At 42.7% G+C, this 25070-nt stretch overlaps 2 protein-coding genes across 5 annotated transcripts in view; one reads left to right on the forward strand and one right to left on the reverse strand.

Annotated features, from left to right (window-relative positions):
• The window catches only part of NUP153 (nucleoporin 153), a 73799-nt gene that overhangs the window by 39021 nt on the left and 9708 nt on the right, over positions 1-25070 (forward strand). For 2 of the 4 annotated variants that reach the window (XM_075533490.1, XM_075533483.1), the window contains exons 6-17: positions 962-1078; positions 1173-1217; positions 1344-1397; positions 3801-3947; positions 5594-5643; positions 5960-6080; positions 8183-8320; positions 8861-8959; positions 9557-9644; positions 11791-11916; positions 17158-17775; positions 23531-23725. In XM_075533490.1, the coding sequence (XP_075389605.1) occupies positions 962-1078; positions 1173-1217; positions 1344-1397; positions 3801-3947; positions 5594-5643; positions 5960-6080; positions 8183-8320; positions 8861-8959; positions 9557-9644; positions 11791-11916; positions 17158-17775; positions 23531-23725 (1798 nt within the window). The remainder of the gene's footprint in view (positions 1-961; positions 1079-1172; positions 1218-1343; positions 1398-3800; positions 3948-5593; positions 5644-5959; positions 6081-8182; positions 8321-8860; positions 8960-9556; positions 9645-11790; positions 11917-17157; positions 17776-23530; positions 23726-25070) is intronic. The other 2 variants (XM_075533496.1, XM_075533501.1) reach the window with 2 other exon arrangements.
• LOC142437658 (protein FAM43B-like) lies at positions 13359-14498 on the reverse strand. Its single transcript, XM_075540745.1, is given in 2 exon segments — positions 13359-13589; positions 13591-14498. Coding segments are annotated over 2 exon segments (987 nt in total). The 5' UTR covers positions 14347-14498.

Genomic DNA, 25070 nt, shown 5'->3' on the forward strand with positions numbered 1-25070 from the left:
CATCCTGCCACAGTCTTTAAAGCCTGCAGCCCAAACAGCAGTTCCTAATGGAGCGTCAGATTCTTAAGAAAACTAATGTCTAATGTTGCAGCTACTGTGAGGATAATACATGCCTGGTATTAGATAAAAATTACTTGTTATGGTTCAGTTTTTCAGATATTAGCACGTTCTAAAAACTGGGTTATATTTTGTAATACTCTATTTTCAAAAATAATCATTTCCATATAGAGAATCAATGGTTCCAACCAATTACTTTCTTTTGTGGCAGGCACTTGATTATTGAGATGTTGTAATATACTAACAAAAGGGAGCTATTTTTAATACAATATTTGTAAACATTGCCTTTGTGCTAGTGGGTACCAATCATTTGTTTTTAAGGTATTTTTCCCCTGACCCCCACCTTAAGAAAGTTTAAAAAAATCATTAATTATATAAAAGCCTGAGCATTAGAAAATTTATTTTTGTTATATAATTTTAGAAAGAAAGCAGTAGTATTAAAAATTTTAATTTCCATTGCTGTCTCTTTTAGCTTGGGTAAAGTAATTTTGTTTGGTTATGTTAGTGTTTACTTCAATTGAAATTATGTAGTACCTATGATAATGTTTAAATACAGTGCTACTTGCTAATTTTCTTTCATTGAAACATTATGGTAAAGGAATTCAGGAAACAGAATTTTTGCTCTTGCCTCATTTTTCCTGTTTAACACAGCTGACTGATAGATCTTGAAGAGTGGCCTATGCCACTTTTTTCTGACTCTAAATTTAACTTCTCAGTCATGGAATTGAATTTTTCAAGAAAGCTTTGAGGGAAAAAAAATTTAAACTTGCTCTGAAAGGCAGCACCTAGAGATCAATTACTGTTAATTTTGGATATCCATTCATTTTGGTATATTTCTCATGGCTTAAAATAACATACTTTACATTTTATATTCCAAAGAAATAACACAGGGTTTATTTTACAGGCACCAGTAAGAAGACAGATGAAAGCCAAGCAACTTAATGCACAATCTTACGGGGTGACTAGCTCAACAGCCCGGCGGATATTACAATCTTTGGAGAAGATGTCAAGTCCTCTAGCGGTAAACTTTTTAAAATCACAAATAAAGTAGTGCAGCAAATTCTCTTTGACTTTAGTGAAATACCTTAATTTTGTTATGATTTCAACATTTGCAGGACGCAAAAAGAATTCCATCTGTTGTCTCTTCATCCCTGAATTCTGTAAGTTGACTTTGAAACCTATCGGTGTATTTAAACACACACACACACACACACACACACACACATTTTGCTTATTAGTCATATTTTTCAGTTTCCATCGACTCTAACGGTGTTTTAATTTTTCAGCCTCTTCATAAGAGTGGGATAGATATCACAGATTTTCAGACCAAAAGAGAAAAGGTAAGGGGGATGACTTTATTAGTATTTATTTAAAGTGTTATATAGTGTTTATTTTTTTATACTTGATCTTAGCCAGAAGGCTGAGAAGTACTCATTGTGTTACTTTTAATTGAAGATTACTGTGCAAATTAGAGTCAGTACAAAATTAATGTACAAATTAGAGTCAGTAGATAATCATCAATCATCAGGGGCCAAGATTTTAAAAGTAACCATGTTTTCTCTGTAGAGGTAATTATTTCTCAGAGCCTCTATTACACCAGCAGTTCTCAACCTGGGGGTCGAAGGACCCTTACACAGGCAGGGTCGTCCGGTTCATCACAGTAGCAAAATGACAGTGAAGAAGTAGCAACGAAAATCATTTCATGGCTGGGGGCTCACCACCACATGAGGAACTGTCTGGCAGGGTGGCAGCATTAGGAAGGGGAGGACCGCTGCTCTACACAATGTTGTATAGATGGTAGCTGCTTGGTGTTCTTTGTTATTTGGCATGTCCGTTTACAGGATCTTGACAGCCTTTAGGAGAAATGATAATGTCACTAATATGAAGTGTTAGTTGAAGTGTTTAATAAATAGTTTAGATAAAGTTCATAGTAAACATTTCAATCGTAAAGTTTTCTCATTTAAACCAACATCAAATTTACAATAGCTTAAACAAATTTGTAATAGATTTTATATGGGTGGGCACATTTTCTATTCAGTCGGCCAAAATGTTGCAAAATGTTGAATTTCGTAAAAATACAGCGTAACTTCCACCTTGGGTGCTCTTTTAGTATATTCTGTTGATGGCGTCAGTGGTTGCGTGCTGGGCTGCTAATGGAAGAAAGGCCAACACCGCAGACTCTCCAGCTATTCCACGAGAGGATGCTGAGGCTGTCTGTTGCCCTAAAGAGGCACAGCCTCCAAAACCCCTGTACAAAACCCTGGACAGGGTCTCTGAGCTGGTCAAGTGGACCCAAGGGGGAGTGGGTTTGGGTCTTCGGATTTGGTTAAAATTAGCTTAGGAAAACAAACAAACTGCTTGAAAATTAACAGGAAAGGTATCTTTGTGACCTATATTTGTGTCTAGTTAAGTATCCTTTAGGAAACAGATTCTTACATGCTTACTTGCAAAAGCATTTGTTAAAATACCAAGTTCTCCAAAAGTAATTGAATAGAATTTTATTTTGTGTGTTAATTGTGGGAACTGTATCTAGCTCATTGTATTGCTCTCACTATTATTCTTTTGTAGGAAAGAAAGATAAATTTCCATTTTATCTAGGAGTGCAAAGGAGTTTGACCTTTGCCGTTGTTAGAATCCCCTCAAAGAACAACTCAGTGTCACCGAGTCAGTTCTGACTCATGGGGACCCTGTAGAAATGCCCCTGTGGGTTTCAGAGGCTGTAAGTCTTTACAGGAGTAGAAAACTTCATCTGGTTCCCACTTGTGGTTATCGGTTCAATGCCCCAGTCAGGAAGAGAAAAGTCATTATTCGCTGCTATAAAAATGTTTTAAATTTAAATATGTTTTCATCAATTTCATTAAAGGGTGTTTGAAACGTCAATAAAACATATTGATCTGTGTTAGGAAGGCCAAGTCCAGAATGCAGTATTGCAGTTTATGTTTCAGGGATATAATTAGTCAAAATATTCTACAAAGTAGAGGCCTTTGTAGTTTGTAGGGTCACACTTGTGATGAGGATTTAGGGAAGAGCTTAAAACTATACTGAGACTCTTTCCCTGGAAACCAATGCTGCTCACAGCTGCTGCTGAGCGAGAGGACTTTATTGAGAGAGCGTCACAATCTGTGGCCAGGGCGAATCCCTTGCTGGTAGTCATCTTGCGCCGACAGGGTTGTCGTTGTGCTTCAGTGACAAAGCGCTGTGTGCTTAGATTAAAAGACCAGTTTGTTTTGTGATCTGGGAGTCTTCACAGCTTTTGCCAACTTGTGTTCAAATAACTGAAGGAAAATCATCTTGAAGGGAGATTGGCTAACTTTGGAGGGGTGGTGGTGGTGGAATTATGTGATTGTTTTAAAATACTTTAATTTTTTGAGCAAAGTTTTGATAGCATTTTTGGAGAAATATGGCAAAATATTTTAGTGACTTTTTCCAATTCAGTCTATGAAAGCTTAGATTTGTGAACCCGCTTTGAATATAATTCCACATTTGCATATGTTGGTGAAAAGTCACAAAGTCTGGAAAAGCATACAATCATTTGTGAAACATTTTAGAATTATATCTCCAAGTATGTAAATAAGTAAAATTTATATATTCCCTTGGTGTTATTCTTAGCAGTTTTTCTCTCAGCATTTGTTTGTATTTACTGGATATTTCTCTAGGTCACATTAACTAATGCCAAATAGTTTTAGATATATGTCATTGATTCATAAATGACCACAATTGTCTTGATTTCTTTTTCCTGTCAGGTGGACTCTCAATATCCCCCTGTTCAGAGACTGATGACCCCAAAGCCAGTTTCTATAGCAACAAATCGAACTGTTTATTTTAAACCATCTCTTACCCCATCTGGAGAAATGAAGAAGACCAATCAAAGAATAGATAAAAAGCACAATGTGAGTGTGTTTTATTTTACCAGAGTCTTTGAATTGATTAAAATGAATATATTAAATACTGTAACATACCAATGTTCTACCACTGTTGTGACACCAACTGGATAATGAGGGCATTCTGTGAATTAGTTGCTATGATTATCCGTTTCTAATGCCTTTAAAATAGCTTAAGTTGAATAGATAAGAAAGGAGTGTTCACCAAGACTCAGTAGTTGCATGTTCATTTTCTAGATGAAATAATTTGTTTTGTTGTTGAAGTCTTTTGAAGTGAATTTATGAAATTCACCCATGTGTACTTTCACAGCATTCTCTGAGCACTTCCTCCTGTATTACCATATCTGTGGAAATTACGCATTCCTCCTCCTATGATCTGATTCATATGAAGACCCCTAGTGGCACAGCAGTTAAGCTGCTCACACTTGGAGCCCACCCAGCACTCCACGGGGGACAGATGTGGCCTCTGCTTTTGTAGAGATTTATAGCTTTGGAAACCTTGCGGTCGTTCTTCAGAACTGCTCAGTGGTGCAGTGGTTTGGTCATGAGTCTAATATATTTGTGGAATTTTTGGATGGCACAAACCGCTGTGTGTGTGACTGTTAGCTGAGAGGTGGCAGGTTGAAACAGATGCCTTGGAAGACACGCCTGCTTGGAATCTTTCTGTTTCCATGCTACCGTGTAGTTCTGCTGTGCATATGTGGGGTCACCATGAGTCAGGACACACTCCCCAGCACATCATACCAGGAGGCACTTGCTACCAGTTTCTCCCACATGGCAACGTGACCATTAGTTAGCGTTGTGCCTGTGTGATTTCACCACGGTCAAGTCATTGTTTCCTTTTTGTATCGACAAATGTCATCATGAGAATATAAATGCACTCTTAGTGTTACCGACTCAGTTTTGTATTAATGGTGTTACTACATGGTTTTCTATTTTGACCATCCTGCCTACATTTATTAGTTGCCATTTCTATTAAAAGGAAGAATTAACCGTTGTCTTAAAATAGCTTTTTACCTACTTGTGTATTTAAGTCTTTTTATCATTTTGAATTCTTACATGCAGTGGGCTTCAATCCTTTATTAACACCATTTCTTTTGAATCTTAAGTCCTGTCGTTGGCCTTCATGATTACTCTGTGCCCTCTCACTGGATCCTTATCATGTTCCGAATACCTTGTTACTGTGGGTTTGACAAGGGGCCACCTCACAAGCTCACTACTCACTCTGAAGGAGAGACCATAGGCTGTTTGCTTCTTGTAAAGACTTACAGTCTCAGAAACTGTATAAAAGGTTCCCGGGAGTGAGATTCGATTTCAGTAGAAGTAGGTTTGGGTTCAAATTATTCCTTGATAAGGGTTATACTTCTCACATTATATCATCACAGTTCTCATTGTTCTCTTCTAGGTGAGGAGGGTTTTATTGCCCTAAAGAGTTGGCCTCACAGGGCAGTTCCATTCTGTCCTGCAGGGCCACTTTGAGTTGGAATCAGCTTGATGGCAGTGAGTTTGGAGTGTTTGCTCTCAAACTGGAGGATTGTTAGTTCCAAAATCATGAAACTCTTGATTCTAAAAATTTAAATTTGTAGATAAAGGGGTGCTCTTCAGAAAATTAGAGAAAACAAGCAAGTGTGTAAATACGTATACTTTCTTTTCAGACTGGATTTGAAAACAATGTGGCACCACGACAAGCTAGGGAGCGAGAAAGGTAATGCCATTTTCCATGCCGCCGCTACTTTATAAGGTCCCTTATTCGATGTCATGCACCTACGTGAAAATCAGCAAGATTAACAAAGAGAGACTTTATATACCAAAAATCGCCTTCAGCTGTATATTTACAAGGGGGCATCAACGAGTTTGTCCCAAAATTCCACTACCTTTCAGTTTCTTTTTTTCATGAACTTTTCAAAGTCCCCCATGTGTTTACTTTTTTGTTGACAATTCTGGTCTTGAGGTATTTGGTGATAAAACAAGTTATGGATTAGAGTGATATGTCAATTTTTTACTTTCTTTTCATTTGCTAGTGGTTTTTCATACCCAAATTTCAGTGTGCCTGCAGCCAATGGATTATCTTCTGGTGGTGGAGGCGGCAAAATGAGGCGAGAAAGAACACGCTTTGTTGCATCTAAACCTCCAGAGGAGGAGGTAGGGGTTGCATCTTGATACTCTTGAAGTTTATTTAAATCTTTGCTGTGATGATGGGTTTGGGGCCTGGGGAGAACCCAGCACAAGAATAATGTGCTTGCTTCTTGCTCTGCTGGGGAATTCTGAAGGGCGGGGAATGTATTACTTATATTCTAGCATTTTGAAGGGAAAATGAAATCTGTGTATTAAGTTTTAAAGCTTTCATAGCAAACCAATTTTCTTGTTTAAAGTTATTTATGTGGTCTTTATTATTTAAAAATGAATTATCTTACCTTGTTACATAAGCAAATTAGAATCTGTTTGATGTACTTCAAGCTTGTTCTTCAGACAGCTTTATATTTCTTAGTAAACTCTGTGCCTCTCCCTTTATTATTCCTGAATAAGGAAATCATGTTGGGGTTGAATGTGTTTGTCAGATGATAGGTTTGTGTGGGATTTTTTAAATTATTATTTTATTGGGGGGGGGGAGGCTCGTACAAGTCTGAGGACAATCCATCATTCAATTGTGATAAGCACACTTGTACATATGTTGCCATCAACATTTCCAAAACATTTTCTCTCTGCTTGAGCCCTTCTTTTTTCCCCTCCCTCCACCCTTATGAATCCTTGGTCAACTATTTATTATTCTTGTTATTTCATGTCTTACACTGTCCGTTGTCTCCCTGCACCCACATATCGGTGATTTGCCCCCCTGGGGGTGGGGTGGGCTATATATCCAACCTTGTGAATGGTTCCTTAAAGATTTTTAAAAAAAATTAAGCTCAAGTTGATAAGGTTGATGATGGCAGCTCAGTTCTGGCTGTCTTGTAGATGTTTAAACTGACTTGGTTTATTGAGTTGGTTGCTTTTACTAAGGTGTTCTGAATTAAGTGTTGGGCTGTTTAGCCAAAAACTTCATGGTTCAAACCCACCAGCTGCTCCCCAGAAGGAAGATGAAGCAGTCTGCTTCTGATGAGATCGATAATCTCACAAACCTTGTGGTGGACCCATTTTACTCCTTTAGCGTATCACATGTTTAGGTCGGACTTATCTTGGTAGCTGTGGGTTTGTTTTGTTTTTGCAGATCGGTGGTTAGTATGACTTTAATAATTTTTTTAGTTGTCTGATACATACTAACTGTCAAGAGGTGTACTTCATATAGACCTCCTCCTTTCTCTGCACAACCCCCGGTGCCCCTATTCTCACCATTCCGGCCAACTGCCAACTTCACATCCCAGAATGCCTCACCCAAACCCTCTGTCCCTGGCTCTAATTCTACAATGTGGAGTCTGAGGAAAGAGGTGTGTACTTTAATGAGTGGTGAGGGAAAAAGGTACTAAAGGTTGACTACCTTAAATCTCCCCAAACCCACCCACCCATAATTTTTATCAAGGTGTAGAGGGTAGAGGTTTGTGTCAAATGAGTATTTTGGGTGTTTTTTTATTATGTTTTTGTTTTACGGTTTACTTTTTATAAATAGGCCGCCTTTGAAATACTCAGATTCTTTCAGCTACTGCTGCTAGCAGGAATGGCACTTCGTGTGTGCTCCGAGGTCCTTTCACTTTGGAGACTAGCTTTGCCGCAGTGGGTTTGAAAATCAAGGTGGTGGTCTTCATGTCAAATATCATATAGAACATTACATTGATATCTAAAGTGTTCTATAGAATACGATCCCCACCCCCCACCCCCCACCCCCTTGTTTACTTTGGTTCTCAAATTTACATGGCTGGTTAGGTACCAGCTCTGTGATTAAAAAGATTTTGTTTTCTCAACCCATATGAGCCTTCATCCTTAGTACATGGTACTAATTCTTCACGTACTCAAAACATAAGACAGCAATAACACAAACAGCCGAATTCACTGCCACTGAATGAATGCCAACTCAAAGCAGCCCTTTGGGAACACATGCCTTGTTGAACTGTCCCTGTGGGTTTCCCAGGCAGATAATCTCTAGGAACAGAAAACCTCCGCTTTCTCCTTGGGTTAACTGTTTACCTTGAGGGTAACAGCCCAACAACCGGTAAACTACCATGCCAGCTGGACTCCTATTATGTTGTACTCTTATCTGTCAGTTCATCCGGTATACCAGACAATAAGTAATTATAAAACATGTTGTGCTTTAGGAAATGGAAGTACCAGAGTTACCGAAAATTTCTCTACCCATCACGAGTTCTTCACTGCCTACCTTCAATTTTAGTTCTCCTACAGCAGCAACTTCCTCTCCGTCACCCATCAGTCCTTCACAATCATTAACAAAGAAGGTATACAACCTTTCCTATATTTATTTCACTTAAAATTTTACCTAGAGAAATGATTCATTTTCACTACCAAAGTTAGAACTGTAATAAACAGAAAAGTTGAAATGTTAAGATTTAAAAAATTTTTTATACATGATAGTGGGTGTGTTATTTTTTTACTTCTTAAATAGTGCCGCCATTAGAGAAAGATACTGTTAAAAATGTGTTTGCAAACTGTGTAAGGTATACTTAACACTGACTTCTCTGATAGAATGAGCACCTTGATTCCTTCCTGGCTCTTACTTTGCTTGACTTATTCTTCAGATACGTTTCCCTCCTTTAGTCTAATAAGTTGAGATCCTTCCCCCTCTTCCGAGGAAGCCAGATGGCAGAGCTGTGTGTGCTCAGTGCTTCAGAAGTTAAAATGACTTTTAGTTCTGAAGGAAAAAACAAATGGTTTGGTTTCTTTGAAATAATTAATTTGCTTAAGATCAATTCTGTTGTGAATTTTTTCTTTTCTAAATAGCTCTTTCTGTGTCATTTCTTAATAATTTGGAAAATCAGGTACAAATGACCTCTCCGAGCAGTGCTGCCAGTCCCATGTTTAGATTTTCATCTCCAATTGTTAAGTCTACTGAGGCAGATGTACTACCTCCGTCATCTGTAAGTAGAAGCCAAAGGATGTCTTTTGTTCACTGACAAGAATGAAAGGCTCTGTTGTGTGAAGTTTATTTCTTTTTAAAAATTAAATCTAAAATGTCTAGTGGTAAGAAGCACTCTTTTGTCTTCCTGTATATTAAAAAAATCTTTAGTCTACAGAATACTGAATGAAGGAATACTTATGTGTCATTTAAGGCATGCGCATTTAACCTTAAGAGTATGCATTCTCTCCTGTACCATTGCAAAATGAAGTACAAACACTATGCTCTTGTAATATATCTCTGAATCATCTGAAAATAGATGCTTTCTTTTTTAAATGCCGGTTTACAATATACTTACCTCAAATTTAATACTGATTCAGATTTTTTACTTGGCTCCAGACTGTCCTTTAATAGTGGTTTTGCTTGTCTTAGTTCTAGATTCAGTCAAGAATAATGTTGCATTTAATTTTGATTGGCTCTTTAATCATCTAGGAAGTTCCTATGCTATTCTTATGTCCCATAAGGTGATTCATTGTTCATGAATAGATCTTTCTGTGTATACACAAGAAAAGAGTATATTTGTCATTTCTTTAAAACAAAATTGACCTCTGTTTTTCAGATTGGATTTACATTTAGCGTGCCCTTGGCTAAAACAACAGAACTTTCTAGCTCCAGTAGTACTTTCGAGCCAATAACAAGTAGTTCAGGTAAGTTTAAAATACAAATTCTGATAAACGTTTGCATAAAAGATAAATTTAGATAAATCGCATGCATATATTAACTTACTCTCTAGGCCTACAAGCCACAGAAGTTTAAGGTCATGTAAATGAACTCATGCTGAGGGGGAATGGCTGGTTGGATGTTTAGCTGAAATTCACCCTCTGATTGTCTATATTTTCCTGTGAATATAACAGGTAAAAAATATTAGAGTAGTAGATTGGGTTAGTATTTCATATTCTAATCTTTCACCTTTAACAATTCTTGGCATTGTCTTCACTTGAATGAAAAGCAATCAAGAACTAGTGTCTTCCTGCTGACAGTGCATTTTGGTAATTTGGTAGACAATACTCAGCTTCCTCTCTATAAATGTTTGAGAGAGAATCTCACCCACAAAATTATTCTCATTAGTCAATGGACAAAAGTAGGCATGTTGTTACAACTGGAATCTCCTAGATGGCTGACACAAGATTTGTAATCAGTTACTAACCTAATGAATGATTTGTCCTTTTAAGAAGGCCAGCGTGGGAAGAACTTCATGATTATATGAGAGAGTAGCATGAAATAAGAATGACTGGCATGTTTTCAATCCCATTTATTTTTACTGTATAAGAATTTTTGAAATCCTTGTAAGATAACAGGAATATTGTATGTTCGCTTCCTAGGAACCTACTCTCCCCCCCCCCCCCTAGTATGAACGCAAGAGGCGTAAACCTATTCAAAAGACTAATTTCCTGCCTGGTTCTAAGAAAAGTTATTTAAAATCCTGCCCAGTATTTCTTATTGCATTACTCATGGTGACTGAAGGAGTAGGAGTCTGTTGCAAACAGCTTTGAATTTGATCATATCTGGGGAAATTCCTCCAATCTGTAAAGACGTAGTTTTGCGTGGCATCAAGACAAGCAGAGCAGCCTCACTCTGATGCTTGTGTTCTCACCACTTATGTCGTTTTGAAGCCTCTTAAAATGTGGAAGTCATGAGTAATGAGTATCTGAGGAGAGGGAATTTCCCCACTATTGTCTCTTGTCCATTCAGGGTATAGAATGTGATAAAGTGTGTCTTTTCTTTCTTTTGACACATGTTAGGTGTAGGTAGGTTTTTCTTTTGGCTTTTTAAATGGTGTTGAAAAATATTGAGGTGAAATTGATGACAGCAGGAAACCACCTTTCAATTCAGTCACATTGAAAGAAGCCACGGTGGCACTTTGGGCGAGGTGTTGGGGTGCTAATCTGAAGAGAGAGGAATGAGGCTTCTGCTCTCAGAGATTTACAGCCTCAAACCGATGGAGCAATAGAGAGTGGCTGTGAGCAGACTAGGTTTGACTGGGTGTGCATGAGTTCAATACAGCGGTTTGCAACCCCTTTGAGTTGGGACCTGTTGTACTGTCCAGGGTTACAGTAGGACTACTGAAGGATCATCCAGTCATACAGCGAATTCCTTGGAGTGGAATAACTCTTGAAGGCTGAAGTATTGCTAAATTGTCGAAATCAAAATGCCTAATGATATAGTTATCCTTACCTAGTATTTTGGCTTTAATTTTCTTGATTGCCAGTGAAATTCAGTCAGTGGTAATTATAGTTTATGTTCTTTGCCCTTGTTGGGAGACTGTCAGGATGAACAGCATGGGAAATAGTACTCTTGCCTCTCTATATGGCAAATAAACTCTTAATACTCATTTTCTTTGAATTATGGTGGCTTTTTTGGGTGAAGTTTTAGAAATTGATCTCAGTAAGGTTGGCTTTGAGAGACATTCTTTTTAACCGTTTCTTGTTTTTACGTAAAACATAGAACATTAGCTGTTTTAGCCATTTTTATATGTACAATTGAGTAACGTTAATAACCTTCTTTGTTGTGCAGCCATCAGTCCTTTCCATTTTCAGATGTTTTTAACCCCATTAAGCAGAAACTTGGTATATTCTTAACCAGTAGCTCCCCTTTTTTTCCTCTTGCCAACATGATCCTGGGAGCCGCTGTTAAATTTTTGTCTATGTGTTTGCTTATTCTAAGTATTTCATATAAGTTGGGTCCTACAGTATTTGTCCTTTTATGTTTTACTTTTTAAATGCATTCACCTTGAGTCCAATGCTCTTACTTTTGACTTACTGTTCTTTTTTTTTACAATGAAAAAATGTGCAGTACAAGATAATGCTTCAGTGAACAGTACAAGCTGTACAAAGAAGCAAGATGAAGATTGTGAGGGCCCTTTTAGACCCGCAAAAGTCCTGAAGGAAGGAAGTGTTCTAGAGATTTTGAAAAGTCCTGGTAAGATAACAGCTGTCCTCGGGATAGTCTGAATTATCCGTTACAAACTGAAGCTCGTTTTATTGTCATCTGTATGTTTTACAAATTGTGACTCATCTCTTATCTTTTTATAGGAGAGGGTGACTTTTGAATATAGGTATAGTCGGATCTTGTAAGAAATGTGTTAGAAACCCTGTTACAGTACAGCAAGATAGAGATAGGCCAGTATGGAATACAAGTAAAGAAATCGGGTGATATCACCGTGAATGAGGGGAGTGCGTGATGGGGACCCAATGCCCATCTGTAGACAGCTGGACATCCCTTCCAGAGGGGTAGTGGGGAGGAGATGAGTCACTCAGGGTTCAGTGTAGCAACAATGAAACTCAAGACCTTCCTCTAGTTCTTTTTTTTTTTTTTTTTGCAAGGCTGAAAACGTAGGTCCACTTTATTTACAATGATCAGTTGGTGACACAGATCTTTGGGCTTTTTTGTGACCTTGTTGAGAGACATCTGAGCAGGGGCCCCTCCCTCTATCAGACCCACACCCTCCTTCCAGCTGCGAGGGTCCTCCTGCTCTGGGAGCACCTGACTTTCCGGGTAGTTGGTGCTCCATGCACTTGCCAAAAGTGCTCCTTACCTCCTTCAGAGGCCACATCTTGGTCCTGGTGTGGGGCACCTAGTGAGGGACCACACACATCTGTCTGCAGAGAGATGGGCGGGTGGCAAGGAGTCCTGTGGGGGTGCAAGGTGCCAGTTGGGAGGGCAGACAGAGGCTGGGGCAGCTGCTGGTGCAGAGGGCTGTTACCTGGTTTAAGCCGGCCTTCGGAATGATGGCAGAACCAGTCCAGCTCCTCCAGAGGCCGAGCAGTGAAGTCACAGAAGTCCTCCAAGGGGTAGAGAGACCAGGCCGAAGGTTCACAGCGTTCCTGTCCTCAAAGTCGGGAAACTCCGCAGCTTCTAGCCAGAGGCCTGCCTCAATTCTTCAAGGCCCCTTGATGGTTTCCCTTCAAGAAAGCCTCTCCGCCTCCCAGTGGGGAAGGCTTGGCGCCTAGAGCGGGTTACTTGTCTCCGTCTTGGTCAGGATCCATGCCCACCGCCCTCCTATTTTTCTGGAAAACTCTCATCCATTCGAATGAGAACATGTTTTAGGAGGCAGGGTCTGAGCGGGAGACTTGGTGTAAAGCTAGGCGGCAGGCCCACGATAGAGGGTCCCCAGGAAACTACGGATGGGGGTGGAGACATTCCTCTTGCCCCACGCCCAATAATCAGGGGCTTAAGAAGGCGCCACCCTGAGCCAGGATGAGGTGGGGCAGCCAGGACCCCTGCCCAAGCGAGCGCGGAGGGGCAGACAACAGAGATCACGAGAAAGGTGAAGGCGGTGGGGGGCGCTGGGGGAGCCGAAGCGGGCCGGGGTTGGAGACAGCAAGTCCGGAGGGCCCAGGGCCGGTCCTGCCCCTGGGCAATCAGCGAGCCTGGCCCGAACGCTCCCTGCCAGCCTTCCAGCGGCGGGGCTGCACGGGCGGCGGCGGCGGGGCCGGGACCCCACGCAGGCTGCACGTCCTCAGCTCCCGGGCCAGGCTGAGCACCTCCGGCCGCTCGCGCTGGGGGCCTCCGCCCTCGCGCCCCTCGTCGTCGTCCTCCTCCTCCTCGTCCTCTTCCTGGATGCTGCTAAGGCGCGGCGCCCCGCGGCCTTGTTTGAGCCGGCGGCCGCCGGTAGGCGCACTTGGCGTTGAGCAGGCGTCGCAGCGGGGCGCGGGGCACCGAGGCGGCAGCGCCCCCGGCGCGGAGGTGCTGCTGGCGCACGTGGCGCGCGTCGCTCTGGCGCTGCAGGCGCTTGAAGTCGCTGAAGGCCGCCAGCGCGGTCTGGCGGAGCAGGCGGGCCAGGGCGCGCGCCTTGTGCGCCCGCGCCAGCAGCACGGCGTGGCAGCGCAGCACCACGGCCTTGTGGCGCGCCTGGTGGCGGTAGACCCAGGCGAAGACGCGCGGGTGGCGCCCGTCGGCCGTGCAGTAGGTGATGCGCGGCAGCAGGTAGGCGTGCGCCGGCCTGCGGGCCCCCGAGCCCCCCGAGGCACCGCGCTCGGCCGGCTGCATGCGGATGCCGTGCGGCCCCAGCGTCAGCTTCATCTTGGTGCCCCCGCCCGGCCCGCAGCGCGCCCAGATCTTGCCCACGGCGTCGTCGGTGCAGCCCTCGCCCTTGGCGTGCAGGGTGACGGCGTTGCCCAGGTACCACACGGTGTAGGTCGGGTCCTCCTTGTTGAGCTCCACTTTCTGGCGCCGACTGCGGAACACGCGGCCCAGGCGTTCCAGCGGCCAGTCGGGCAGCAGGTCCGGGCAGGAGCGCAGGAAGCTGGAGAGCAGCGACGTGTAGGCCAGCCCCGGGCTCAGGCTCTTCGCCTTGTACTTGGCTTCGTCCTCCACCAGCACAAATTTGTTACGTCGCCAGGGCAGCATCGCGGCGGTGGTGGCCCGAGGGGCTGGAGGCGCCCGGAGCAGCCGGGCGTCGTGCCCTGGGGAGGGGAGGGCGCGCGGAAATCCGAGGCCTGGGGGTCGGCAGAAGCCTGGCGGCGGCGCAGTCGCTCAATGTCGGGAGATGCCCAGTAAGTAGCGAGGTTGGCTTCGCAGATGCCCGGTGCCCCCCTGGCTGGCAGCTGAGATACCCCGGCGGCCGCCGCTGGACTGGCAACAGCTTTCCCTGGGAGTCGCTCCAGCCGTTCGGGAAGCCAGGAGAGGCAGGGCTTGGGGGAGGGGGATGCAGGCGCCCCCCAGGCTCCAATGGGGGAGATGCCGGTCCCTGCCCCCCGGATTGCGGCGGCAGGGCGGGCGCCGGAGCCGGGGCTGGCAGCTGCCTGGTGGGGTGGTGGAAGAGCGCGGCTGCCCCTTCCTCTAGTTCTTGAACACTTCCTCCCCTCCGATTTATCATGATTCCAATTCTACCTTGCGGACCTGGTTATACCAGAGGGTCTACAGCGGTGCAGTAGGGATCTGGAAACACAGGGAATCTAGGACAGACGAACCCCTCAGGACCAGTGGTGGGAGTGGCAACACTGGGAGGGAAGGGGGTGTAGAAAGGGAGAACCGATCTTGGGGATCTATGTGTAACCTCCTCTGGGAGATGGGCAACGGGAAGGTGGGTGAGGGGAGATGCCGGGCAGTGTAAGATAAGATAAAATAATTATTTATAAACTATTAAGGGGGGGGACCAGGGAGGGAGGGAGAGGGAAAAAAAGGAAAACGAGCTGATTCCAGAAACCCAAGTGGAAGGCGAATTTTGAGAATGATGAGGGCAACGAATGTATAAGGGTGCTTTACTCAATTGATGTATTGTGTATGTATGTATTGGATTGTGATAAGAGTTGTATGAGCCCCAATAAAAAGATCTATTAAATTAAAACGAAAGAAAGAAAAACAGCGGGGGGGGAAAAAAAAGAAATCGGGTGATTATCCTGAAGCAGCAAACTGCTGTGTTTCCCTCAGGTTTTTCCCTACTTGTGGTCTAGATATCAGTAACCAGGCCAGTTGGAAATTATTTGCTGGATGGAAACATGGATGGTACATAGGGTACAATATTCAGTTGCAATGAAACACATTTTAATGGCTTGCGGGTAATAATTTGAAGGGAATGGGGTCAATTTTGAGAGAGATGGTTTTGGTTTGTAAACAAATTGGATGTTTCAGAATTTAAATGGAAATATTTGCTGAAAGAATATAAAACTATCCGTTATATAACCCTCTAGTTCAGAAATAATTTAGATTTAACAAGGTAGGTGTATTCATGTAATTATACCTCTCCTCAATTATCGACCACCTAATTATCCGACACGTATTTCTGAAACTTTGGAAAAATTGACTAGGCAGCGCCTCTAATGATCTAGATGTGGTTTTCTCTCTCTGGACTTAACCTGAATGGTAATACTGGACAGTAAGGCCATATGAGAAAGAGCAGCCAGCCGTCCGTGGGACACCTCCTCCTGTTCATCCGTTGACTCTTGGTCCAGCCAGGAGACTCCATGCAATAGCAAGACAGTGCAAGGTCACAGACAGTCACAAGGAAGCCTGACAAGAGGGAATCGGACTGTGAGGGTAGATGGTGGATAAGCAGGTCCCTTTCCAGGGTTGGTGGCGGGTAACTCCTGATGACCACCATCATCCCCAAACAGCATGGGCTCAACAGTGGCAGAGAAGGGGCGCCTTGCAGTACCTTGTGCAGCCTGGGATGTATCCAGGGCCCAGGGAAAGAGATTGCACACTGACTCACATAGCATGCGTTTTGTATAACAAGCTGGTCTTTGAAATCTAATCACGTCAGTAACTGAGGAGTGTAGCTTTATGTGTTTTTATTTTTTTAATAAATAATGCTGGCTTTATCAGTAAAATTTAATAATTGCTACTTTCTTTCCTTTGGGTTCAACTCTTGCACTTTACAGATGAGCATACAGTCTATAGGAATTCAATAATTAGATCATTTCATATCGCTATGGCACAACTGTAGAATATCTGTACTAGCATTAACCAAGAATTAGGTAACTGTCAAATGCATGTGTATATCTAGGGTGACATTTTGCCAACCTCCTTTTCTTTCTTTCCATTTAAAAGTTTTTTGGTCCCCGCCTCCCCCACCCTTTTTTTAAAGTAGAAACATTGAGGGGGAAAAAGACATAATTATTTTATGGATATTGAGAAAAAGTGCCAGGGCAGGGAAAAAGATGGATTGACACAGGCTAAAACAGTTGGTTCAAACAATTGTGAGGATGACGCAGGACTGGGTGGTGTTTCATTCTGTTATACATGAGGTTGTTAGGATTCGGAACCAACCAGCCAATAGTTGAGCCATTACCTGACGTCAGAAGAAGGGCTTCTGAGCAGACTGTCAATCAATATTGGAGCAAGGCTAAGTGTAGTAAGACTGAGGTATGATAGCATCTCAATAAATTAGTAACAACTGAAAGTATTAAAGTAGCTATTAGTTGAAGGGTAGGAAGAAAATTTTTGAGGGATAAGATAAGACATTTTTGGTAGAATTCTAATGAGGTATGTTATTATTTGGTAATTAAGTGATTAGTGAATATGATTGCTTAGATATAAAACAACTCTTTAACTTTTTCATCTTGGATTGTGGTAGCCAATCTGCCACAAAGTAGTAACCTATGTTTTTCCCCACTAATAAGACTTCTGTTAATGTTTTGTTAGTAGGCTTCCTCTATTTTATTTATTTATCTATCTATCTATCTATCTATTTATTTGCATTCTCTCCTTTCCTTGTAGGTTTCATGCCACCGAAGGTAGATTCTTTTGCTGTTCAGGCAACCACAACAAGCTCTGCCATTTATACAAGACCGGCAATAAGTAGCTTTTCTTCTAGTGGAATTGGGCTTGGAGAAAATTTAAAAGCTGGGTCATCGTGGCAGTGTGACACTTGTCTACTCCAGAACAAAGCTACAGACAGCAAGTGCATAGCCTGTCAGGCCACAAAGCTGCCACCAAGAGATCCTGCCAAACAAACGGGAATTGGGACACTAAGTAAAAGTGGCAAGCCAGCTCTTTCTGCGCCAGGGACAGGCTTCGGAGACAAGTTTAAACCAGCAGCAGGAACCTGGGATTGTGATACATGTTTAGTGCTAAATAAACCCGAAGCAGTAAAATGTGTAGCTTGTGAAACACCCAAACCTGGCACTGGTGTGAAGCGAGTCCTTACTCTCCCGATGACTTCAGAAACCACTGTGACTGTGACAGCGTCGTCCTCCAGCTGTACTGTAACCACTGGTACCTTAGGATTTGGAGATAAATTCAAAAGGCCGTTGGGATCTTGGGACTGTCCTGTGTGCTGTGTTTCTAATAATGCAGGCGACCGGAAGTGTGTCTGCTGTCAGTCTGAGAAACCAGGTATGTTTCAGGTGACTTAAAGTCATTGTACTTATTACTTGAGTAGTAGAACATTGGAATTCTTTGTCAGACAGATGAGAAAGACTCCAGCACTTCACAGGTTGCAGGACAAGTATTTTCTCGTACCTCTTAGCTTTTTCTAAACTAGCTTGCGGTTCGAATGCCTTGCTTGGAGCAGCATTATCTCATTCTCTACTTTTTGTGTGTGAATCCAGCATATACTTCATCTTGTCAACATGTATCCAGTTCTGTCAGAAAGTTGTCTTTATTCATGATCATTTTAAAATTTACCTAGTTCAGATGCTGAAAAATACTAGCATTGGGCATCTTTCACAAACCTATTTTTAAACAAAAGTTTTTTTCTTTTAATAGAAATGAAGTTGGCCAGTGGTCGTTTACAGGGATGGTTTTTGCGAAGGGTGTGCACATCAGTGTGTTATGAAAGGGCTGGGCTGGATGTTTATGTTGGCACCTGTACCTAATTTATATGTATGTTGCTTACTGGAGTTAATTGTAATCATAGCAAATTACTGAAGCATTTATGAAAGAATTCTAATTTTGCCAGAAAAAAAATGGAGGTAGGTTCGAATTTTTCTTTTAAAATGGAAGAATTACTGAATGATGCACACAGAAGTGTGCCTCTGCTGTTTTAATAATGCTAGTGAACATTGGCACAGTGTTAGGTGTTAGACTGCTAACCTGAAGGTCAGCAGTTCAGACTCACCAGCCCTTCCTCAGGAGAAAGATGAAACTGCTCCTACAGAGCTTAATAGTTCCAGAAACCCTCTATAGCAGCGGTTCTCAACCTGTGGGTCCCGACCCCTTTGGGGATCGAACAACCCTTTCACAGGGGTCGCCCGATTCATAACAGTAGCAAAATGACAGTTATGAAGTAGCAACGAAAATAACTTTATGGTTGGGGGCTAGTTCACCACAAGATGAGTTGTATTAAAGGGTCGCAGCATTAGGAAGGTTGAGACCCACTGTTCTACAGGGTTGCTCCGAGTTGAATGGACGTGATGGCAATTGGGTTGGGGTTTAGATACTGATATTGGTATATGGTAGTAAGGGGACTAAATAGAACACATGGAATATGCAGTCTGGGGATTGCACTTCATGACTGCAAAGGTTTATGTCTGCAACATGAAGCCCTATTATTTATTAGCCTAGACCCCCAACCTCAAATACCAGAGCCATATTTCAAATTCTCGTGGACTTCACCATGTCATGAAGATTTTAAAATCTGCATTCTGGTAGATTTTCCTCTTCCCCATCTGCCATCCCTTCCCCTCCCCTAGAAGTAGAAAGACTTTGGTGGTAATAGATGCAGTAAACTTAAAATTCAGTTCTGCATTGGTGGGAGAGTAAACTTTGGAGTCCACATAACCATGATGAAAGAAGGTTACACATGACTGAAAGTTCTTAAGTGAATTTAAAAACTTGGGCTTTGCCCTGTAACCGACAAATCACTATTTTTAACATATGAGGGAGGTTATGCTCTTTTTTCCCCTCTTTTTTTCTTTTGATCATCCAGTCTGATGGCAATTTGAAGGCTAGATTTAGTGTAGTCCACAGTTGGATACATGTTTATTTCAGGATGCGGAAACGGATCCAATAGATGTGAAGTCTGTGTGTACATTGCTCAGAACCTCTGGGCTGGAGGTCCAGATTTGGGAGGGGTGGGGTGTGTGTCATCTGCCCAAGATGACAGGAGCCTTACGGTGTAGGGGTTAGGAGCTGGACTGTTAACACAAGGTCAGTGGTTTGACAGCACCTGCCCCTCCTTGGAAAACATGAAACTGTCCGCCCATAACGTTAATCTGGGAAACCCTCCCACTCCTATAAGGTAGCTGTGAAACTGCGGCCACTTGGTGACAGGAAGTTTGGTGTGCTTGGAGCCCCTAACACGACATTCGAAGTCATGGTTTAGAGCTGATATAAAATTCAGAGAGAGCCTAAAATGGAAGCCTGGTAGTGTCTAACGGAGTTGACAAGAATCACACTTTGGAATGCTTAAGTTAGTTGTTTGGTTTTTCCTTATCATTTTTTTGGGAGCGCTTACAAATGTCATAACACTCCATAATTCAAATAGATCAGGCATAATTGTACAATTGCTAGTACAGTTTCAAAACATTTTCTTCTTCTTGAACTTTTTGATATCAGCCTCCCTTTCTATCTCCCCCGCCTCTTTCCCCTCAGGAACCCTTGTTGTTTTTGTTATATATTATTATTGTGTGTGTGTATGTGTGTGTGTAGCTGAATCTTACCCCTTCCAGTATATCCATTCACTTACAATTCTGTTACTCGCTTTCCTCAAGTGGGGTTATACAATCATCATTGCTGTCAGCTTCCACACACACACCTTCCCAGATCTTCCAGGAATCATTACTACCGTGGCTATTTCTAAGGGACATCCATCCTGGCATTCCTGCATCGAACAGTATTAATGATGCTTTGTACCTCTCCTAAAATCTCACCTAAGTACAAGAACTGTTTGTTCTACTGTGGCAATGCATGATATTCTGCTTCCCGTAACAATCACTCACAGAAGACAAAATAGGCTCATAAGCAAATGTGGTGAAGAAAGTTGATGGTGCCCAGCTATTAATAGATACAGCGTCTGGGTCTTAAAGGCTTGTAGTCACACATGCAGCCTTTGAGCAGGAAAGCAACAAACCTACACACCAGCCAGTGTGATCATGAGGTGTCGACGGGAATAAGGTCAGAAGCTCAAAAACAAGCAATTAAATTGATGTGAAGGAGCGTGAAATGGTTAGTTTTTTAAAAAAGCAGTATCTAGAGAAAAATAAAAAGCCACATGCCACTGAGGATGGTAGATTTTAAGCGCAGACTACCAAACAGATTTATCAATAAGTCCAGAGATGCGGTAGAAGCGTATTGAAAGATAACAAGAATAGCATCGATCTAAAAAAATGCCTAAGGGTGGAGGACTCAGCTAGCCACGCTGTGAGTAGTGAAACTCCTATCCCACTAAGACGAGAGGGATGGAGCTCAGCAGATGACAGTTTGTGGAAAGAGGTCCACCAAGGTTATATACTTCGTGCGCAATCCTTTTGGTAAGGTGGAAAAGAATGTTATCAGTAAAATGACAGGATTACAGAAAACTGAGGGAAGGGACAAAGGTGGAAAGTTCACAGAGGTAGGTGAACTGGAAGGACTGTCTCAAACTGCGGCTTTCTTCATCTCCGTGGAGTCAGCTCCTGTGCCAGCTTCCTTCTCCCTGGCCTGCTCAAAATAAATAAAAACCAACTCACAGTGACCGTAGGGGATGGTATTTAAACAGGTGGTTTCAAACTACTAATGTTGCAGTTAGCGTGACCCCTTTTGGTGGGGAGGGGGGGTGTCAAACAACCCTTTCACAGGGGTTGCCTGATTCAGAACAGAAGAAAAATTATAGTTATGAAGTAGCAACAAAAATAGTTTTATGGTCCGGGGGGGTCACAACACATGAGGAACTATATTAAAGGGTCGAGGCATTAGGAAGGTTGAGAACCACTGCACTACACCCTCTGCGCCCCCCCGCCCCCAAGATGTTAGAAGACTACCGCTGCGGGGTGGGGTGATTGCTGGAATGATCCATGATGGCTGCAAAAGCAGACGCCCACCTACACTTTGTCCTCTAGTAAGGGCTGCAGTACAAACAGAGCAGATAAGTTGGGAAACCTGTGATCTAGTTCTGCTTGTAGACCAGTGTTCATATTTAACTCCTTTGAACTTACTCTCCCTGAGTCTTTGATAATTGTTTATTCTGCCTAAGGATTCTAGGACACCATGTTTGTTGTTGAGACAAAATCTTGCCATTTAAAAAAAATCAATTTATTGGGTACTCTTAAAGCTCTTACCACAATTCACCCATCCATCCGTTGTGTCAGGAACGTTTGTGCATTTGTTGCCATCGTCATTCTCATACTACTTGAGCCCTTGGTATCAGCTCCTCATTCCGTGTGGTTCCCCCCCCCCATGAACCCTTGATAATGTATAAATGATTATTTTTCATGTCTTAACACTGACCGATGTCTCCCTTCACCCACTTTTCTGTTGTCCATCCTCTGGGAGAGGGTCCCCACACCTTCACCTTCTGGTATGGCTACTTTCAAAATTGGTCCTGAGTGTTTTTATCTGTCCCGGATTCCCTGTGTGTCCAGCTCTTATCTGTACCCGTGTGCATGCTCTGGTCTAGCCAGATTTTTAAGATAGAATTGGGGTCATGATAGTGGGGGTGGGGGAGCATTAAAGATCTAGAGGAAAGTTGTATGTTTCATCATTGTTAAACTGCACCCTGACTGGCATGTCTCCTCCCTGAGACCCTTCTGTAAGGGGATGTCTCAGTTGCCTACAGATGGGCTTGGGGTCTCCACTCTGCACTCCCCCTCATTCTAAATAAGATTCTTTGTTCTGGGTCTTTGATGCCTGATACCTGATCCTACCGACACCTTGTATCACACCATTTTTGCCAATGCAACTTTCTACAGGTACAATTCACTGGCACAGCTTTTAAAGTGCTCATTTACAACTACCCTTAAAGCCATTTCTTTGCACCGTTAACCCCAGTCCTCCCCAACCCCTGGGGTAACCACTGTTAAATTTTGGTTTCTGTCCTTTTGCCTTTTCTTACCGTTTTCTGTGACTGTGGTGTTTGTCCCATTGAGGCTGGCTTGTTTCAGTTGGTGTGTTCAAGCTCCAGCCACACTGTAATCAAGTACTGGCTTTTCATACTGGCTGAGCAGTAGTGGTTGTTGTATATGTAGACTGCATTTTGTTGGAAAGTGATGGGATTGCCTGTGCCTGTGAAAATAGACCGTCTCGCAAACCGTTTCTGTGTAGAGTTGCTGGGAGTTCGAAGTAATCCATGGCGGTGGGCTTGACGTTAATTTACTTTTGATACTGTATTTTGTTTTCCATTCATCTGACATATGTACCGTATATACTTGTATATAAGCCGAGTTTTCCAGCACATTTTTAATGCAGTTTTTGTGGTAAATTAGGTGCCTCGGCTGATAGGTTGCTTATACTCGAGTACATATGGTAGGTTGTTGTACCTTTTGGCTGTGGTCTGTAGTGCTGCTGAGAACATTGGTGTCTAAGTTTGTGTTGGAGTCTTTATGTTCAAGTCTTTTGGGGCTGTACCTAGAAGTGGAATTGGCTGGGTCACGTGACAGCTCTGCTTGGAAGGAAGCGGCACACTGGTTTCCATATTCACTATCATTTTGCATTCCCACAGGAGCGAGTAAGGTTCTGATTTCCTTATAGCCTCACTAACACTTTGTTATTTTTCTGTGGTTTAAAAAAAATTTCAGCCAACCTATTTGGGGTGAAATGATACCTCATCCTGGTTTTTATAATTGCATATTTCTGATGTCTGTGCTACCCCCTTGTGTCCTGCGTGCCCCTCTTTCCCCCTTTCATGGCAACATGAATCAAGAGTAAAAGTTTGCTGAACATGTATTTTTTGGCTCCTTGTAACATGGCCACTCAATCTAGGGGTTAAGAGGGACCTCACCACTGAGCAAGTTCAGTGTGAGGCTCATTTATAAGATTAAAAGGAGGAAGGGGGAAAAAGAATAATTTTAAAAAGATTCAAAGGAACCTGAGCTAGCCTCTTTAACAACGGATTAAGGGCTCAGTATATTTATGTTTTAATGGGAACAACTAATACAGATGGAAGATTTACTTCTGACAGAAATTGACTATCCTGTAAATTCAAATTTTCCTAAGTGTTGCCATTGCTTTTTAGGAAGTTCAGTACCTACTTCCAGTAGCAGCACGACCCCAGCCTCTGTGTCTCCTGGAGGCTCCCTAGGATTGGAAAAGTTCAAGAAACCTGAGGGTAGCTGGGACTGTGAAGCATGCCTAGTCCTGAACAAAGCCGAGTCCACCACATGTGTAGCATGCGAAAATGCAAAGCCAGGCACAAAATCAGAGTTTAAAGGTAAGGCGATGCCGAGGTAGCTCCCCAAGTGCTACCGTACCTGTTGTGTGCCCCTCCCCACACCTGTGTCATTTTAAAGTGGAGCGTACTTATAAATAGCTTTATTTAAAAAATCGGTCATCCTTCTGTGGAACATTCATGTAAAATGAAGTATTTGCCTCATAAAGTAAATTCAGATTGCTTACTGGTCAGCACTGGGTTTTCTACCAGCTAAGTAAAGAACTGTTCTCTCTTATGAGAAAGAGTTTTGTTTTTAATGGTTTATAACTTTTTAGCATTTAGCTGAATTCCCTGACATCTTTGATGGGGCATTTGAACTCCTGTTGGATCCTGTTGTAAGCCAGACTCACGCTTTAGTTTCCCAGATTGTGGTTGAGAAAAAGAATTTGTGGCCTTTTACTATGTTAAGAGCTTTACCAAATACTCAAGTATCTGGTGACCGGCAATTTTAAGTCTTCATCCACTAGAATGGAAACTCAAGTACTTGTTTCAAAGAAAAGCATGCTGGCTGCAGCCCACGAAACGTATTGCATAGTTAAGGAGTACAGTGGGCAGTTGGAAAGACAGCATTGGGATACTTCAGAAGCTCACTGTGCTTTCTAGTCCTTCCCCACTCATCCTGGACCTGTTTCCTTGTGGCCTCGCCCAGCACTGCAGTCAGTAATCTGACCAGTGGACCTCCTAGAGGAGTGGGTCTCAATCTGTGGGTCGTGACCCCTCGGGGGGGGGGGTCAAACAACCCTTTCACAGGGGTTGCCTGATTCATAACAGTAGCAAAATTACACTTATGAAATAGCGATGAAAATAATTTCATGGTGGGGTGGGGGGCGGTCACCACAGCACAAGGAGAACTGTATTAAAGGGTTGCAGCCTTAGGAAGGTTGAGAACCACGGCCCTAGAGGCAGAGCTGATAACGGACTGTGTTTATGTTGATACACAGAATAATGCATAGGTATTTTGGCACCTCTTCACAGTTCCTGTTTGGAACCAGTCGGGCTTATTTTCTTGTTCCTTCAACAGAAAAGCATTACATAACTTAAACTTTGAGCTTATTAGTATTGTTATTGTCCACATAAGTTTTCTGGCTTTTGGAGGCTTGGTTATGTCATTTTCCTGGCTTTTGAGAGGGAGGGGGAGAGAGGGAGAGTTAGTTTTAAATCCTTGAATAACTAGTACATTTATTTGTAAAATCTTTATGAAAAGATTCACAGTGTAAAGTCTTAATTCACACATCCACCTGCAATGTAGGAATGTACGTTTTGTAGCCTTTGCCAGTCTGGTAGATGCAAGGTGGCATGTCGTGTAGTTGTGACCACCAAGCTGTGTCTGATGCTGTATATTGGT

Source organism: Tenrec ecaudatus, chromosome 1, assembly GCF_050624435.1.
Source record: "Tenrec ecaudatus isolate mTenEca1 chromosome 1, mTenEca1.hap1, whole genome shotgun sequence".
NCBI classification, from domain to species: domain Eukaryota; kingdom Metazoa; phylum Chordata; class Mammalia; order Afrosoricida; family Tenrecidae; genus Tenrec; species Tenrec ecaudatus.